General features: G+C 53.0%; 1 protein-coding gene across 5 annotated transcripts in view; it reads right to left on the bottom strand.

Moving 5' to 3' along the window:
* Positions 1-16,365, bottom strand: part of RAP1GAP2 (RAP1 GTPase activating protein 2) — a 39,017-nt gene extending 22,652 nt beyond the window's left edge. For 2 of the 5 annotated variants that reach the window (XM_030462345.1, XM_030462346.1), the window contains exons 1-2: positions 16,215-16,365; positions 13,021-13,056 (exon numbers count right to left, since the gene is read on the bottom strand). In XM_030462345.1, the coding sequence (XP_030318205.1) occupies positions 13,021-13,056; positions 16,215-16,294 (116 nt within the window). In that variant the 5' untranslated portion in view covers positions 16,295-16,365. Of the gene's footprint in view, positions 1-2,352; positions 2,519-9,901; positions 10,012-13,020; positions 13,057-16,214 lie in introns of those variants that run through there. The other 3 variants (XM_030462347.1, XM_030462348.1, XM_030462349.1) reach the window with 3 other exon arrangements.
* Positions 16,366-16,919: the final 554 nt, after the last annotated feature.

The raw sequence follows: 16,919 nt of genomic DNA, 5'->3' as shown, positions 1-16,919 counted from the left end.
GTTCCCAGCTGCCTCATACCATACCCAAAAACAGTGAGTGACCATAGAAGTGCCCCCACCCTAAGGCACCCTCCACCACAGCATCACTGGGCTTGCACGTGGAATGTTCAGAAAAAGGAATTCAGACACAAACATCCAGTCCCAAATCCTAGGTTCCTGGAACAGAATCAGAGTCAGAAAGAGACCAAGCCCATAGCAGTGGCAGGGGCGAGGCCCCAAGCCCTGGTGCTGGATACTGCTGTCCCGTTCATCATGAGGGCAGGTCCAGAAAGACTGACTGCAGGTGGAGGGGAGAGGGTGGGCATCACCCCAGCTCAGCGAGGGCAGCTTGGGGAAGTCCATTTGTGGGGCTGCACTTTGCTGGGTTGCTAACGAGAAAGGGACATGGGCCACTAGGGACTCTGCAGCTGCCACCAATCCTGCCAGGCTTGCATATGGCTCATGTAAAGCAAAATTCAATCACAGACATGGAACAAAGACTGAATGTAGGAGGAAAAAAAGAAAACAGGAGCAGGTGGAGGAACAGAGTCCTTTTTGATGATGCCGCTAGCAGTCCCTTCCTTTTCCTGCAGATTATGTCACTTTGATGGCCCTGGCAGCTTGCATAAGATGAAGCAGCCACCGTAAAGGACTGCTTGAATTGTTGCAATCGCTCCTGTGGAGGGTCCTCAGTCCACATCAGACAGGAAAAATTCTCCTCGGGGTGTTGTTCTCCCCTCAAGATGTCTGCATGACTCTCCTTGTCCTCAGTAAACCCCGCAGCAAGAATTACACTGAGAGGTTTTGTGCTTAACACGATGAAGGGGAAAAAAAACCAAAGAAACAACACTAGACTCACACATTACTGTCCAGATTCCTGTGAGAGTTCAGAGCCAGACTGTTCCTCAGCCCTCAAGTGTCATGCTGAGCTCATTCATAGAAATTTGGTACCTAGGGGAAAGCTGACTCTTTGGGAAAGCCTGGCTTGGTGTGGCTGGAGAAGACATCTCTTCCTCCCCACCACGTTCTGAGACACAGGCAGGGTGGCTACCAACTTACAACAGGGATGATGTTCAGAGAAGCTTTTGGGCCTCGACCAGCAGCACAGACCACTCCCCTATTCAGAAACTCCACACGCACAGCACGTGAAAGTGGGAGAAGAGGCTCTGAACCACAGAGTGCTGAGGGGGGCACAGAGTCCCTGAATGTCCCCTCCTTCCAGTCAGCCCCTCCAAAACATGCTGGTCCATAGTTGGAGCCATGGGCAGAGCTATGGCAGGGGCAGGCCTGGGCTAAACGAGACAAAATCCAAGGGACATCTGTGGGGATGAGAACAGCAGAGCCCACTGGGGCACTTCAACACAGCCCCCCTACCCCACAGCCCACCTGGGGGGTGAGGAGGACAGCGATCACAGCAGTGGCACAGCTCAGCTCAGGGAAGCATCCATCCATCCCTGCTGTTTAGTCAGGATCATCAGGACATGTGGGTTGGGTTTTTTTCTAACTTTTTTCTTTGATGAGCTACCTAACAGGAAGAAAAAGCAAGAGCAACACCTGAACTGGACAGGAAAGCCCTGACTAAGCCATAACAGCATCACTGTACTTTTGATCTCCAGGGTACCACTCGTCCAAGGCAAAGAAGCAAAAAACCGGTACAAACCAAGACTGGGGGTGGGCAAAGAACTAAAGCTTCTTCCCCAATCGTCTGACTCCTCAGACTCACAGACTGGGGGTGGGGGAATACTTGACAATAAAGATTCCAAATAAATCAGCCCTTTATTCTTGTGACTTTGGTACAAAATCACAAATCAAACCAACAAAAAAAAAACCCTCCCAATCCACAGCAGTGCCCGTGTCGCTTCCACCCCGGACTAGAGGCATGCACGCCTCCGAGGTTTCGGTGCATATTTCTTCCTATTTTTACCAACAAAGTTGCCAGAGCAGCACAGTCCTGGAGGAGAGAGAACTCCCTGACCAAGGAGGCTCAGCATAAATCAGAGCGGGGTCAATCCCCAGAGCAAGCAGCAGCTCTGGACAGAGCAGACGGTGCTGTGAACAGCCCGTGCCCTCCCAGCACCGAGTTGAACACGAAGTACAGCCCGCGGTGAAAGATGAAACCGCTCGTCAGCTGTTCCCGGCGGGGGGACGAGGCTGCGGGGCAGCAGCGCTGCGGGACACGGCGGCACCGGGACCCTCCCACTCCGATCCGGTATGGGAGGACGAACGGTTCGGAGATACCCCCGGGGAACTTGAGGCTTGACCCTTGCCCGCACCTACGCCCCGCAGCAGGTCGCGTTTCTGTGCTCCGGGATCTCCCGCCCCGCCGTTCCCCCGGCAGCCCGGGCGGATCGGTGCCGGTGCCGCCTCACTCACCGCTTCTCCTTGCTCTGCTTGCGGGAGCGGTGCAGCAGCCCGATCAGCACCACGGCCGCACGAATCCCCGCCCGCCGCGACCGCAGCCCACCGCCCGACCGGGACATCGCCGCGGACGCGGCTGCGGGGGCTGCCTGGGAGCTGCCGGGGGCTGTCCGCCTCCTCCGCGCTCCCGACGCCCCGCGCGCTCCCGACAGCGCGCGATTTGCGGGCAGGGGCGGGCAGGACGGGCAGGGATGGGCAGGACGGGCAGGGATGGGCAGGACGGGAGCAGGCAGCGCTCTCCGTCCCTCCGCTGCCGCCCCCACCGGGCCCTGAGCGCATCCGCCGAGCAGGGACCCGTGTGCGGTGACGGCGGTCCCGCGGTATCACCGCTCCCGTGCTGTCACCGCTGATGGCTGCGATCACAGAATCATTTCGGCTGAAACCCCGCGCTACCGAGTCTGGCTAAAGCACGGAATCACGGGGGAGGAGGGTGTCGGGGTGGGTCAGGTGGAAAGACCATGAAGATCATCACCAGTGTCCCCCAGCGCCACATCTACACGTCCGTCAAACCCCTCCAAAGCTGCTGACTCTGCCGACACCACCCATACACCGGGTCCTTCCAAGGGGCAAAGCTACATGACTGCCCCCATAAAACCCGAGGGGAAGGAATTTTTTTTCCTGCCTTGCAAATGTTGTGTTCTGCCTTTCCCGGGCATGAGTCAACCCTTCCCCATGTGGGACAGCTCCAAGCAGGGACAAGGCAGGCACCCATGGTGCCTGTGCCAGGGATGGGCATCACTCCTCCTGGGAGCAGCGGGACGGCCCGAGCCCTTCAGCTCGCCTCTCATCCGAGGGAGCTGGCACACAACTTGCTTCAGGATTTTTTTTTTATTCTTTAAGTAAACTGTAAATGATCTACTTCACAACCTCAGCACCTTTCCCTGGAAGTCTCTGTTGCTATGGTGATAAAACACCCGGGGCTCGCTGTTTTCCCCCCCCCTCCCCCCCCCCAGTCTCACCTTCCTCCTCTGCGAGTTTAATTTTCACGAGAATTGGACACAAGACTAGCTACAGCATTTGGGGAAAGTTCCTAGCTAGAGGGATGATGAACACACCACCCATGCCTGAGAACACGAAGCAAACCCCCAGCCCTACACATCGGCGCCTCACCAAAGCCCAACAGCGCTCCTCCAATCCTTGCAGCCAGCCTCAGAGAAGTTGGAATAATACTACCGCATTCTCTGGGCAAACCCAGGGAGCTGCTCCCCGGGCTGTGCTGGGACCAGGTCTTCGGCCAGGGGACGCGACCAGGCACGGGGCTGTAGCGGCTGCGCACCCAGGCTGGGGCGGTCAATCATTAACATCCCCTGGGGCTCTCCTCGCAAAGTCCAACATAAAAGTGTTTGTTCGGGAGAAAGCAGCTCATAAAGGCCACAGAGCACATCTGGCATGGAGCAGCCACTGTCACTGCCTCCTGCCTGCCACCCCCACTCCACCTGTCACCCCTCTGCCCACCGTGCTCAAGGTGATCAACAAAACCTTTTCTATCGAAGTGTTTCAGCACAGTCGCTAATTGCACAAATTCTTTAAACCCAGCGATCCTCTCCTCCTCACTGCAAGCTCTTTATGGATTCTGCTGTAAGTCAGACCAAAACACGTGCACTGATATTTTTGTCTACACACCACATTAAGGACTCTGCAACCTGGATGCTTCCTGCACCCTGGCTGGCAAGGAGCAGTGCTCAACACGCACTGCAGAGCCTTTCACTCAAGATTATGCTGGACCAACAAACCCCTTTGTTCTTGAGGAAAATACCTGACTGCTTCCACTAAAGCAGAAACCAGTAGTTTAACAAATTTCTCAGGCGCAGGGGAAAAAAAAAAATTGGAACCCATTTCCATGCCAAATTACACTGCTCTGCCAGCACCTCATTAGCTTCCAGTTAATGGAGGGGGAGGGGTTTAATTTTAAACATTTTACCTCTCACATTAAACAGGCAGCTTCGAATTTCATTGAGTCTCCCTCTCTGGAGACATTCTCCACATTCTCTCTTCCCTTTTTCCAGACAAGTTAAGTATTAATCTCCTCTTGTTTTATGCTGAAGTGACTTTGTATTGATTTTTAAAGATGTTCAGTTCTCTTATATTTGAAAATAGAGAGTCACTTTAAGCAGACACACTCAGCCATATTTTTTTCCTCCACTCAAATACAGCAAATGAGCCTGCACTGTAATCAGTTTCTGGACCAGAGGAAGCCAGGCCCAGAGACCATGCAGGTCTCTCCTTCCCTCTCTCTGCCAGCATTTCTGAGCTCCTCAGTCTCCATCCTTCCTTTAAAAATTCTCTGTAACCTCTACAATGACTAAATTACCTCTGAGTAGGGCAGCTGCCCCTGTTTTATGAGGAAATAAATATGTCTCTAAAAATGCCCTGGCATTTTTCCTTCAGAGAAAACAGTTTGCAGCTGACTGGAAAAGGAGTCTGAGGGGCTGGAGGGAGCTTAGGGCAGGTAAGGACAAGGACACGCTGTGAGTGATCAGTCACCTGGGGGGTGGCTCCTTTATGCAAAGCCTGGCATTTTCTTCTGGACACTCTGCTGAGGAAGAAGGATCTGAAAATACTAGATTGTGACAAGATGAAGCCATCACCCCTGATTTAGATGAATATTAATAAGAAGCTGTATATTTATGAGATAACTTTGGCATTTTATATAATGCTGCAGGAAGATTAACTCACCCCTAGGTGAGGAGCCCATTGACCATCCCAAGCTGCCCATGGGCACACTTGACCCTGGAGGCCCCCAGGGCCCACCACTCAAACCTGAGCCTGGTTCCCCCTGCTCATGAGAGACAGAAATGCACAAGCCAGTCATGTCCCATGGCCAGGCACAGCCAGCCCAGCCCCACTGCCCTGGGACCCCTCTCCACTGCCAAGAGCCCACCCGAGGGGACGTGGCTGGGCACAGGCACCCGCACTGCCTGGGGAGGTTGCTAGGACAGGGGACAGCAGTCCCAGTGCCAGGAAGCTGAAAGGTACAAAAGGAGCCTCATCATCACATGCTGAAAAGACAAAAATAGAAACCAGTTCTCTGCAAAGGAGCAGTCACATTCCCATTCCCCTGGTGTGAGAAAAGGACTTGGGAGGTTGCAGACCAGGGAGAAAGTGATGACAGCGTTTCCAGCAGTGCTGCAGGAAGAGGATGAGAGCACATCCAGTTTTTAGAGAGGCATCACGGGAACTAGAGCTTTAGATCATGTTACATCCAGCCCCAAGTAATCTGATTAGGGATTTATTTTACAGTTTAGGTCAGAAAGACACAGAGGAAACATGGGGGGAGCATGAAGCCAGCTCCTCATGCAGGCAGTGCAGGAGCAGAAGAGGCAAGTTTTCTGACTCTCAAAAAAGTATAAGACAAGCACGATTTGCCAGCAGCAATCTCAGCACCTCAGCAATTGGGAACAGTGGGAAGAGGGAGTGATGGAAAGGGAGTGATGTGTGCCAGGGTGCAGGCAGATCCTGCTCTCCAGGCTCCTGCCCCAGCAAAGTTTCCCCTGTGCCACAGTGCCCAAACCCTGGCAGCTCCCCCAGGAGTGCCACTGCTGAACAGAAGTACTGGAGTGATGTGCAAAAAGAAACTTATCTACCCAGCCAGCTGGGAGCCGACACAACAGCTTTGTCCCCCACCCAGAGCCCATCACAAGTGCACACAAGCATCAACCTTTTTCCTGTCCCAGGGCTGAGTGTGGCCCATGATGCTTCACCTCCCCAGCACAATTATCAACCTGCCCAGGAAATAAGCAGGGGAAGCAACCAACACCACAGTGAACGAACAGGTGAGCAAACAACCTCTTGCTGCAGAAGGCAGTGAGTGAGGCTCAGGCAGGTATTGCCAGACCTCAACAAGAAGCTGCTCCCAGAGGGTTGGAGCTCCCTAGCCCTGCCCAAATGGTGCCCATGGGCACCCTTTCTGAGACGGAAGAGACCTCAGTATGCAAAGAGATCAGGAAAGACAGCCCAAAGCCAATCAGGGCTCAGTGGCCCCAGCCTCTGTCCCAGCTGCACCCCCTGCCCAAGCCCCCATGTCCCTGGAGGTGGGGCAGGGCTCTTGCCACACCCCCAGACCTCTGCTCCCTCCATCTGCACAGCCACAGTGGGCAGTGGGCAGCAGCCCCCTGGCACTGCAGAGCGGGCAGCTGGACCAACAGAAAAATCTGAAAAAAAAAGACAAAAAAAAAAAAGACAAAACAAAACCTCATCTAAAGCCACAGCCCACAGCCAAGGGGCCAAGTCGTCAAAGGCTACAGCATCCACACTGCCCTCCTGCTGAGCAGCTGAGAGAAGGAGGCAGCAAATATTTGCCCACTTAGCAGCCTGTCAGGAGGTTGGACAAATGGCTGTTTGCTCAGGCACCAGAGCTGCTGGTATTTGCACCACAGGGACTGGCTGTGTCCCCTGGCCAGCAGCAGCCAGCACCGTGCCCCCCTGGCCAAGCTCCTGGTCCCCAGGGGCACCCATCCCTCAGTGCCCTGCATTGGGACCTTGTCCTCAGGCAGCAGTGAGCAGCCAGGCCCGTTCAGTGCCTGTTCCTTCTCCATCTTCCCTGGGCAGCTTTGGGAATTGCAGCCCTTTAAGTAGACAAGCTGCAAATTATCCACTTGTCCTTTCCTGGTGTGGCCTCATAGCAGGGCTGGAGAGTGGGATGTGCACCCCTCCTTCTGCACCCCCTTGGTCTGGGATCCTCACTCAGGGGGCAGACAGGCACATCCAGTTCTCTGGTCTGTTGGGTATAAAACCACCTGGGTCAAGCCAGGGGTCTTGGCCAGTAGGACCTGCTTCACACAGATACCCTGCCCTCCACACATTGACAAATTTCTATTTCCATGCCTCTCCATATCTGTCTATAGGTTCTCAAGGGTTGAATTTTGGAATAATTTCCCCTTCATCAGCTTCAGGAGAGGCTCAGCTTTGATGAAGAAGCTCTTAAAAAGCACCTTCCTGAGCCCCAGGTTGGGGGCCAGCACCAGCCCTCCTAGTTTGCTCCCTGGGTGACTAGATCATTTCTGATGGTTAAACACAGCACAAGGTAGTCATGGCTATAATAGCAGCACAATTATATGGAAACTGTATTCTCAATAATTTGGGGCATTTTTCCCTGTGAACACAGGCGTTCTGAGGAGATAAGGTCCACGATTTCAGCATTCAATTAAATTGGATCAAATCAGCAGAGGAAATAAGTCTTCACAACACAAGCAGATCCTGTGAGCTTCACTAACAAATCAGTGAACTAAATGCCATCATTTATCATTAACATCACTAAGAAAGCCAGGCCCAGGATGTGCAGTGCCCTCAGCCACATGCCCCACACACCCACCAGCACCCTCCTCCACCCCATTCTTTCCCCACTCCCCCAGCAGGACACAGGCCACCCCTGAGGCTGTCATCCTGACCCATGGCCAGCCCAGGGTTAGCCCCAAACTTCATCCTCTCAACAAGGAGATTGTGGGATGCTGTCTCCATCACCCGTCTCCCTCAGACACCTCGTTTGATGTGGGTGGTAAAAGACATATAATTTGTGGAGCAAACACACTATTATCTCGGTGACACATTCCTACAACAGGGAATGTGCTGGAGTCAATCACAGTGAGAAAGAGGTTTCTGTCACTCCAGAGCATTTTCCCTGCCTCTTGCTCCAGAAAAAAGAGGCAGAAGCTGATGCAGTTGTTAACTAGAGAGCCACCACCTGCCTCCTCACATCACTTTGTGTGGTGCCACCCCATCAATGGCCAGAAGAGCCCTGGGCAACGCAGCATCTTCTGTGGCACAAACAGGGAAAGCTCTGCACACCAGCCTGGGCTGCAGAGACCATGAGGGGACTAACACAGCACCTGAGATGAAAGGACACAATTTACATATCTGTTCCTCAGTTTCTCCCTGAGCACCGGCACTCTCAGGAGCAGACATGGACCCCAGGTCTGATCCTGTACTTAACATCCCATTCTCACTCTCCTGCCTGCCAGCACATTGCCCTGTCCTGGTTTGCTTGGCTAATTAACACAACTGCCCTGGGTTCCTGGAGCTGCAGTGAAGACCTTCTGGAAACCCTGCACTGCTTCCAAGCCCCCAGTGCAGCAGGGATGGCTATTAGCCCTGGGTCACCAAATAACATAACCCACTCAGGGGAGGTTTGAGTTCTGCCTTCCCTTTTGGGAGGATAACAGCAAATTGTTTGTAGGAGGAAGGAGCTTTCACAGTCCCTGGTGTGACACCAATAACATTTGAGAGGAATGAGACAGGATGGTGTCTGAAAGGAGTGACCTTTTCATCTGCACAAGGGCTTCGTGATAGCTCTGACCTATTCAAGTCCCTGTCAAGCCTCTACACATCTCTGCTGGGTGAGAGTCTGAGGCCAGCCAGGTTTTTACAGCAGGCTCAGGAAAATGTCAGGTTCTCTGACGCTGTGTGGGTCCAACCCAGCCCAAAAGCAGCATCACCAGCCCCACTGGGAATAAATCACCAGAGATGGAGAGGGCTGCTTCCAAACAGGGACCATGGGCTCTGCTAGCACCAAACCATCCCGTGGCACCAGGGTGCTGCCGGGCAGCTCCCGGCACCAGGCATAGAGCCAGCAGCCACTGACACTGCTGTGACACCAGCACCGGTCACCACTGGAGACCAGGATCACACTGACTTAGAAGGAAAAGAAAGCAACAGCTGGTAGGAATAGTGAAGTAATTAACAAAATTATCACCAGGAGCAAAACACAGGCTTTGGCCCCGCTCCCTGCCCTGCTCTGGGGCTCAGCAGAGCCAGGGCTACTCGCCCACCCTCCCACATGGCAGCCACCTTGGTGGCCAGCACAGGGCCTGGCTGGGGACAGCCAGTGACACCCAAGCAGGCGGTCACCCCCCAGACCTCTGGCCCTTACCAGCAGCTGGGGACCCTGATGAGGGTGAGCTTCTGGACAGCCCCATCCTTGGCACTGCCGGGGCTCCGGGAGCACCCACAGATGGTGTCTGTGTCCCTGTGTCCGTGTCCCTGTCCCCCTGTCACAGCAGAGTCTGTACTCAGGAGGCTGCTGCCCTCCCCAGCAGCTGCCCCTCGGCTGCCTGCACACAGCTCCTGCTCTGACAGGCTGCAAATATGGCAGGAGGGAAGATGTATAAACCAGCAGTTTATTAGTGCTGAAGCACATCTAAAAATAGACCCACGTGGGGTTGTTAGTCCTCTGGGCAGATGTAATTGCGGACGGTTTAGCTTTAAATACGTGAACGCTGTTTTGACAGCAACAACTACAACGTTTTAACATATGGGAGCAGAACGCGCCGTGGTGCCACCTCCAGCGTCGCCGGGAAGTGGCGTCGGCATCGCCGGATCCCAGCCCACCCCCTCTGCTTTGCAGCCAGGGTTTCTCCGGGAATAAACCCCCAAATAAACCCAAATACTTGCAGCAAGCCACCGAGAGGAACACACCTAGCTAAATCCCAAGGGAAGTCTCCCAGGGTGGGAGTACCAGCAGAGCTGTGCCAGATCCCCTGCTCCAAAATTTTATACCCATGAGGCTTACCAGACCGAATGGTAGAAACACCCCAGCCCTCCAGGCTGGCAGCACCTTCCTCCTCCTGGGAAGTTTCCTCTGTCCCAGGCAGGCTGTGAAACGTGCTGCAGGGATGCTGCGTGGGGCTGGGTGTCTCTGGGGTGATAACCACCCGTCCCCAAAGAGGGAAACGTGCCTGCCTGTGCAGCCCAGATAGCGGGGAGACGTTGGACGGGAGGGATTTGTAAATCCTCAGGCAGGCCCTGCCCTATCCTCCCTGCCAGGCTGTGAGGACAAGGGGACACTGCCCTCTCTGAGCTGTGCCTCTGCTCAGCAAGACCTCACCAAAACTTCTCAGACCCTTTCCAATTTTTCTTAAAATTCATACAGCGCCTCAGAAAAAAAGAGCAGCTCCTGCACCCACTGAAACTCATTGCTGCCCATAAAGAAAAGAGGGTCTGTCTCCCAGGTTGTTTTTCCTCTCTAGAAAACAGATGTGATTTGGGGGCCTGGAGGTGTTGATGGGATGTGGAGCTGGTTCAGCCACTGACACCTCTCCCTGCATCCACACTGCAAGTACAGGAGGGATGGGAAACACTCTCACACATACCCATCTTCTCACAGAACAGAAGAATCAAATCCTGCCACCTGGGTCTGCATACACTCTGTAGGGGGATGTACAGCACACCACCCAGCACCCATGGCTTCCATTTCCAGTAAAACCTCACAATATTGAGGGTGGGGTGACAAAATGGGGTGGGGGACAGAGAAAGGGTCAAAAAAATTTGCTGTCACTAGATGAGCCCCACATTCATCTATAAAAATGAATATAACAACACCAGCACTGTCATCAAGAGTGAGGGGTGGCTGTGGGGCCAGGGTCCCTGTGGGGGGTCTCCAAGCTCAGACCCCCACCAGATAATCAGATACAAAACCAGTTAAAGAGGAGGCTTGGCCACCCCCCACTTGCTGCTTTGCCACAGTTTTGACAGCACTTTCTGTGCAGGGCATGTGCTGCTACAGTTTAAGTATGATTGCAAAACATACATTTGCATCCAATTACCCATTTTAAAAGTGGTTCTAAAATCAAAGGACTGTATGTAGACACAAACTGCACCCCAGACCTTGTCCTCACAAGACCCAAGCACAAACCTCCCAGGTTATTGCAACAGTCAGCGCAGCTACCACCAAGAAGCAAAATCGTTCCCACATCCTCCCATTAACTCAGCTATGGACCATCAAATATTAAAGAGCCTCAAGCCTGGACACAGCTCATTTTACAAAGGTCAAGTAAATCTTTCATCTCCCTCTTCCCACCGTTATCTCCCAGCACCATCCCCATCACCAGACCAGCATCACAAGCTCTTTCATATGAATTTTAGTTGTACACACACCGACTGTCAGTAATTGGTGCACAAGGCTCTTCTGTTCCACAAGAACAATTATGTCATTGCTATTTTTGCTTTATAAGGCTAAAGCAAGAGGTGACGCTTTGGCTGAAGGAGGGACTTTTTCTTTTTAAATACTGTGTGGTTTCTCAGTACAATCCACTGGTGATACCAAAAGAGAAAATAACCAGAGCACAAAGGAGTCATCAGCAGGCAGAGGGCTGGCTAAGCTCCCATGTTGGAACACCACTCCACCAGCTCATTCCTGAGCCTGGCTGGACAGAGGATGAAGGTCCCCAGGAGTTTGTACCCATCAGAGGAAGGTTTGGTCCCATGTCTTCCCTCCCGAACACCCCCACTCAACAGTGTCTACTCCCTCTCTCCAAGGCCCTCAGAAACATTGACAATTACCATAGGAACTAATAAAACCCAAATTTTAAAAAAAGGGAGACACAGACCTCACCTGGTTACACCAAATGCCAGCCATGAGCAGGACCCAGGAGGCTGCTGGGACACACAGCTGTGTGTGTCTTCTGGTACAGAACCCCAGAAGCCCCCCAGGATGCTTGAGGCTGCTCCCCCACCACACGCTCTCCCTCCCCGCCAGGTTTCTGCCAGTCAGGGTTGATGTTTGCAGCACAAGGCTCTGGGAAGGGCTCCTTGCAAAGCAAGGAAAGCAGCTTGTCTTTTTTTAATGAGTTACACAGACAAAGAAAATTGCCTATGCCTGGTGCCTTCACCAGAAGGGTGAAGCAATAATAAGAGGGTGTTAAAAAAGCGCTTTTTTAATTTAAGTTTTTTTAAATTATTATTATTATAAAAGCTTTTATAAACACCTAATGGGGCTCTGGCTGGGCCCCAATTACAGAACCATTTAACGAAGCAATCTGTCCACAAACCAGAAGCATTATGAGGCCATAGAAAGCATTAGCAGCAAATAGCAGGGATGAAACACCTCCAGTAGATGCTTGTCAAATGCCCTAAGCAAATCCCTGAGCAAAGTGGGACAGGAAGGATGGAGAAAGAAATGTGGCCCCTGACCCTCAACCCAACCTGAGCAGGAGCATGGCAGTGTGCCCCACAGTGCTGTGCCCCCTGGAACTGGTACAGAACTCCAAGCATGGCACTAATTGCCTTGCATGGTGGGGAAAGGAAATTAAATGTTATTTTTGCAGCAGAACTGCTGCATGGGCTTTGGAAAAAAAACAGGGCACAGTGTACAGCAGAATGCAAGGAGTAGTTAAATCCTTCTCAGCTCTATATAAAAAGGAAAGTCTACCATGATCTCTTTTCTCCACTCCCCAAAGAAGTAAACATTGATTTAAACTTGTCATTAGTTCAGCAAAAACCTGAGCAATGAGCAGTTTTTGTGCTATTTCCAACAGGCATTTGTAGGCTCACTCAGGCAGGTTCCCCCAAGGCTTCCCATACACTCTTCCATTAATGAATAATTTGCACAGTTAATGATTAGAGAGGGAAGCCACATGAGCCATTACCCATATATATGTTACCTGGAGCTCAGAGGAGGCTTGTTCAGAACATTTCTGTGCTGGCCCCTGGTCACTCTGATAGAGCCACAGCTGTGTTTGCTCGCCATGGAAAACCCTTGAGACACAAGGGCACAGCCCCAGCACAGCCTGATGGCAGGGACAGGTCCAGCAGGTCCCAGCCTGCTGCTGGGACAGGGACACAGCCCCACCAGCAAGAGCCCCCCATGCACAAAGCCACCACAGCACCACACAAGCTGGAGCAGGTACTCACTTGATCTTCAGGCTGGCGAGCATTGTCTTGTCGATCCTGGGGAGAGAGCAGAGTAGTGTTACTGCAGCACCAGTGGGGTGGGGGCTGCTGCACACCCACCATCCCTCACTCAGAGGAGTCATCACTTCTAGTTGACATCACCATCACCACTGAAAGATTTGTCCAGAAAATTACATCAACTAAAATTTAACCCAAAAGTAAAGCCTGGTGACAAGTAAAGCAAAATCCCCCCAAGGCATTTTCTGGTGGTGAGCAGTGGAGAGCTGCTGCCTCCTCACCTGGAAGAGCAGAGGTGAGTGGGGCAGCAGAGGAGAACGCGACCCATGTCCAGGCTCTGCCCTGAGCACAGCTGCCACCTCCCACTAACACACATTTGAGGATGACAGACCCGACGCACCAGGAGCATCACACCAAAGCCACAAACTCCACCCTGCAGCATTACGAGAGCCTCAGTCGAGCAGGGGAGGAGTAAGGATATAGCAAGTTTCCATACCGGCCTCTGCCTTACCCTTTACCTGCCCAAAGCCACTCCCAGAGCCCTGGCCAGAGGGAACACGGAGCAGCCCCATTGCTCCCACCCCCAGACAGCTTGCCTAGGGCCCTGGTGTCTTCACTGATTGATTTGGCACTATTAACAAGTGCTTATTTCCACAGAATCATTGTGGTTAAAGCCATATTAATTCATGCAAATCATAGTAACATTATAAAATGCAAAGTGATGTCTTTTGGCAGTCATTGGAAATGCTTTGTTATTTGCCACTTGGAATTAATTCTACATCAGTAAAAAAAAGGAAGGGAAAAGGGAAGAAGAAGGGAAGAGGAAGGGGAAAGGAAAACAGGAAAACAAAGGAAAACAAAGGAAAACAAAGGAAAACAAAGGAAAACAAAGGAAAACAAAGGAAAACAAAGGAAAACAAAGGAAAACAAAGGAAAACAAAGGAAAAACAAAGGAAAAACAAGGAGAAAAAAGGAGAAAAAAGGAGAAAAAGGAGAAAAAAGGAGAAAAAAGGAGAAAAAAGGAGAAAAGGGAAAAGGGAAAAAGGGAAAAAGGGAAAAAGGAAAAAAGGAAAAAAGGAAAAAGGAAAAAAGGAAAAAAGGAAAAAAAGGAAAAAAGGAAAAAAGGAAAAAAGGAAAAAAGGAAAAAAGGAAAAAAGGAAGAGGGAAGAGGGGAAGAGGGGAAGAGGGGAAGAGGGGAAGAGGGGAAGAGGGGAAGAGGGGAAGAGGGGAAGAGGGGAAAGAAGGGAAGAAGGGAAAAGGGAAGAGCGTGCAAGGGAAGAAGGGAAGAAGGGAAGAGCGTGCAAGGGAAGAAGGGAAAAGGGAAGACCGAACAAGGGAAGAAGGGAAGGGCTTGGCACCCTATGGACACGGCTCCAGGCTTGCAGATCACCCTGCTCACAGCTTCACCTCCCTCCACCGCCAGGCTGAACCTCTCCATCCCGAGGAGGTTGTCCGGGGCACAAGGGGTGGGGTGGGCAAAGCCAGCCCAGCCCACCCTCCCTGAGCCCCTCCCTTGGACCAGCATCCCACTGGCAAAGCTCCAAGGCCACGGGGCTTCGTCCCCAGCCTTTCCCCAAACTCCATCTCCTGGAAAGCCGGCACACTCCTGCTCCTCAAAACTGGTTGAACATTAAATCAAGTTGAAAATTAGAGCGAGCTGGTGCAAACAGCTGCTGTCAGGCTTGGTGACAGACACCACCGAGCCAAGGGACAGCAGGTGGCTAGGACAGCTCCTGCAGGGCCAGTGCCTGAGCGGGGAGCTGCACCCTTCACCGTGGGAAGAGAAAACAGTGTCTGCTAAGTCCTCGGAGTGATAAATAAATTAAAAAAAATTAAAAAGGCAAAAACAACAACCAAACAAAAAGTAACGTACGAGAAAGAAAACCTCATTGAGGGAAGCCGCAGTTGCAGTATGACTGTTATCTGGAACCGCTTCGTCAGGCCCTGCCCTAAGTCCCCTCCCACGGTGAGGTGTGAAAACGAACCCACCCCACCCCGCCCGGCACCGCCCCGCCCCAGCACGGGGCAGCTGCCCCCGTTGGCACCAGGAGCAGCAGATGGTGGCAGTGGGAGCCGGGGGCACCAGCAGCCGGAGAGCAAGCAGGGGGAACGGGCAGAGGTGCAGCTCCACGGGCATCCCCGCGCCCAAGGGTGGTGGCACCGCGGCCCCCGCCCCGGGACAGCGGCTGAGCCCGGCTCCTGCTGCAGCGCGGGGATGGGAGGAGAGGCCGCGGTGTGACAGCAGGACGGGGGGGGGATGAGAGTCCCCCGCGGTCCCCAGAGGAAGGGTGTGCCGGCCCCTCCCAAGGTGCTGGTGCGGGCTGGGGGCTGCCGCAGGGCCCTTTCTTCCTTCCTTCCAACGCTGCAGCTGGCGACACCGTTGCCCTGCTGCATGTGCTCCTCTCCGGGCGACACGGGACAGTGACCCCGGGAGCGAGTCACCAGCCCCCCTTGGCCATCAGCCAAACCCTTTCAAAGGAGCCGAGAGCTTCCTCCCCATCCTTGGCTAAAGACAAAAAAAAACCAACCAAACAAACAAAACCACCAAAACAGCTGAGACAAACGCCCTGGCTCCAGCAGGGCACGAACTCCTGCTACAAGACTTTGCCAAACTTCCCGAGAAGATCCCAGCCCACCCTAAGCCCTCCCTATCACTCAGCATCCCCTCTGCTGCTTCAGCCAGCCACCACCCATCAGCCATTTGTCCCCACGGCCTGATCACAACCACAGACCTGGAAAGGGCTTAAAATCCCCTCGAGAGAGAAAACAGAGGGCGGGCAGGGGAGACACTGCCATTTCCCTAAACTACTTCCCTATAGGTCAACTCATCTAGGAGGGCACAAGAAGCAGTTCCAGGCAGCCACTGGGGTGCTCTGCAAGGGACAGACAGTACAAGGACAACTCAGGGAGGCACCGATGGCCCCGAGAACCTACCACGAGGTGGACCCTGTCCACACGTGCCAAAGGTGGCTGTGGACATCTCTGCCTGGCGCAGGAGGAGCGGGCAGAAGGGAAAGGAGAGCCACCAGACACTGCTCTGGGCAGTGTGCCCATGGGAGCCCACCACAAGTTCCCCTCACCCAGCAGCACCTGTGGGGCTCATAAGAGGTTCCCCTGGGCACAGCAGCACCCTGCCACAGCCACAGAGGGGAGAAAAGCTCCAGCAGAGAGAGGTGATGGAAAGGAAAGGCACCCACCAGCCGCAGCCACCGAAGGAGACGCTGCGCTTTCTCTGGAACACGGTGGTGGAGTGGTGCTGCCGAGAGGCCCCAGCCATGGTGGGACAGGAGATGGAGCTGGCAGTACCCTGAAGGAGAGCAGATTCCTGCTGTGTGCACGGGCTGTGCCGGGGGGAGGGGACACTGCCACCCACTTGCTGCCCCCGCGCATGCACACACACAAACACCACAAAAAAGTCATTTCCTTTTTCTTTTTCTTTTTTTTTTTTTTTTTTTCTGTTGTGGCCTCAGGCTTTTCACAACCTTACGCTGCAAATGTGGCATTTCTCCTAATGGCACGGTGTCACCCACCAGGATCATTCCAACGTGGAATCCAACTATTTCAACTCCTATTTTTCTTTCTGCCCACAGCCATCTCTCCCCTCAAAGGGATGAGATGATTCCTTTGCATTTCAGAGCTGCTAAGGACATTAGTTTGAAAATAAGCCAAAACATTGCAAGCATGCAGCAGGCCTGAAAGCCATAATGCAGGTAAAGTGAAATGTTTTGAGCAGACATTTCCTTGAAGCACTCTTGATTCCAGCCAGCACGCTCTGTGTTCAAACTCTGAATCAACAGCAGCGTGACGTTATCCTCTCGCTTCATCTTCCCCCAGGTCACGTCTGTCTTACACTCACACCAGTTGATTTCTGCCCAGCTCTGCTGACCTGCTCAGGATTTACA

Source organism: Calypte anna, chromosome 19, assembly GCF_003957555.1.
Source record: "Calypte anna isolate BGI_N300 chromosome 19, bCalAnn1_v1.p, whole genome shotgun sequence".
Classification (NCBI taxonomy): Eukaryota; Metazoa; Chordata; class Aves; order Apodiformes; family Trochilidae; genus Calypte; species Calypte anna.
Note: the sequence above shows the minus strand (reverse complement) of the source record. Positions and strands in the feature narration are given on the sequence as shown.